The sequence below is a fragment of the Agrilus planipennis genome, unplaced genomic scaffold, assembly GCF_000699045.2.
Source record: "Agrilus planipennis isolate EAB-ADULT unplaced genomic scaffold, Apla_2.0 scaffold27, whole genome shotgun sequence".
Lineage (NCBI taxonomy): Eukaryota > Metazoa > Arthropoda > Insecta > Coleoptera > Buprestidae > Agrilus > Agrilus planipennis.
This window is the reverse complement of record NW_020439094.1, coordinates 751,782-753,587: the sequence shown is the minus strand read 5'-3', so window position 1 is coordinate 753,587 and position 1,806 is coordinate 751,782. Positions and strand designations below refer to the sequence as shown.

At 29.8% G+C, this 1,806-nt stretch overlaps 1 protein-coding gene across 1 annotated transcript in view; it reads right to left on the bottom strand.

Moving 5' to 3' along the window:
* The window catches only part of LOC108735359 (neuropeptide-like 4), a 1,977-nt gene extending 1,741 nt beyond the window's left edge, over window positions 1-236 (bottom strand). Inside the window, exon 1 of the mRNA XM_025977445.1 lies at window positions 127-236. Within this exon, the coding sequence (XP_025833230.1) occupies window positions 127-138 (12 nt within the window). The 5' untranslated portion in view covers window positions 139-236. The remainder of the gene's footprint in view (window positions 1-126) is intronic.
* Window positions 237-1,806: the final 1,570 nt, after the last annotated feature.

The following is a 1,806-nucleotide window of genomic DNA, read 5'->3' as shown; positions in this document are numbered from 1 at the left end:
TTTATATTAATTAAAATATTAGTACGAGAAAAATAAATTCTGCATAACAAAATGGCAATTAATAATAAACTCGAACACAGTTCAGCATTAATAAATAAATAAATAAATTTAATGTTTAGTACTTACCATTTTCATCATTTTGCTTTGTTGCGTTACGTCGTTTCACAGAAGACAATGTTGACACTACGAACGTTGATGGTATTTATACCAATTTCATCCCTATCGAGGTTTAAACTTGGGAATGGGTGGGGTCAGGTAGGGTTAGTGCTCGTCCTTTGTTTTCCACGTTCGCGTGTTGTTACAATTTTGGTGTCGAAACCACTTATGGTATGTACACGCAAAATTACATTGACCATAACCCTGAACTACCTTACCAGTTCTCGTACCTCGAGTACCTTACGTAGCGTTTCAAGAGTTGTCTTGTGGAAGGCCACTCTGTCGTCACAATATTGTTATTATCCAGGAATTTAATTATTAAACCACGACTTAAAGTATATACAATTAAGTATGCACATGTAATTGTAAGAATAAAGTTGTGAAACCATCCAAGAGTTTAATTAATTTAATTTTTTTGACCACAACAAAATAAAAACGAGATCCTGTTTTGATATGATGTTACATGTATGATAATAGTATTAAAATTCTATTCCTTAAACATAAATTGATGATTTTTCCAAAAATTTACAAATATCAAACTATATGAATTATATAATTATTCCAAAGGTCGTATAATTCGAACCGAATCGAATTTCGTTTTCTGAGTAATTTGAGGATATCCAAAAATTATTAGAAAATCATTAAAAAAATTAACAATAATTGGAAAAATCGAGTTATTAAAAAAAAAACGAATTATCCGATATTTTCGAAAAAGAAATATTTCATTTGAAATTTGAATCGAATTGTAACATCCGATTCAATTCGATTCGATTTATTCTCAGGGGTATACCAACTACTAAATAGATACTTAATACAAAAATATTTTAGGGTTCCAAATCAAAGAGATAATAAAGCCTTGATGGAGCGAATTTATTATCTATCCATCTATCTTGTATGTAGGGCTGTCATCGCCTAAATTGCCGACACCGGATAAACACGGCAAAAAACCCGGACATTTGTGAGAAATATCGTTTTTTCCCCGAACACCTTTGAAAAAATATTTTTTGCAACAAAAATAAATACATCGTTATAATTTTTTAATTTTTATTAATTTATACAGCTTGTAATTAAGTACGTACGTAACCGCAACAAATAATAGAAATTTTTAATATAATTTAAACTTTCTTTCTGAGGTAATATGGGAACAAAAATAATTAGAAACGTTTTTTCTTTTTGGCATAAATCGAATCATTATATGATGCTACTAATAACTAACTAACTATAATATTTCATAATTTTAAAATAAATCACGCCACGGCTCCCGAACGCCCTTCAAACTAGGACAAATCCGAGGAATCCCAGACGGATGGCAACCCTACTTGTATGTCACATTATCACATTCCTACATCTATCCATATTTCACTAACTTCGACTTAAAAGGATTTGGCACAGTTTTAGAAACATTTTTAAAAATGGATAATTGTTTATATTTATAGAAAAAGATTTCCCCTTTCTCATGCTGTTCCAATTTCATTAAGCTGCTTCATAAAACAACGTACTTACTTGTTAAAGGTAAACCTTTTAAATTTTGAAGATTAGTTAATATATATAATGATCATGATCATAATTCAGAAGTAATGTTTGCGTAGTCTCTCTATAGATAGAAAAAAATCATTAATGTCGAAAAATTTCATGGCGGATCTGCCAATA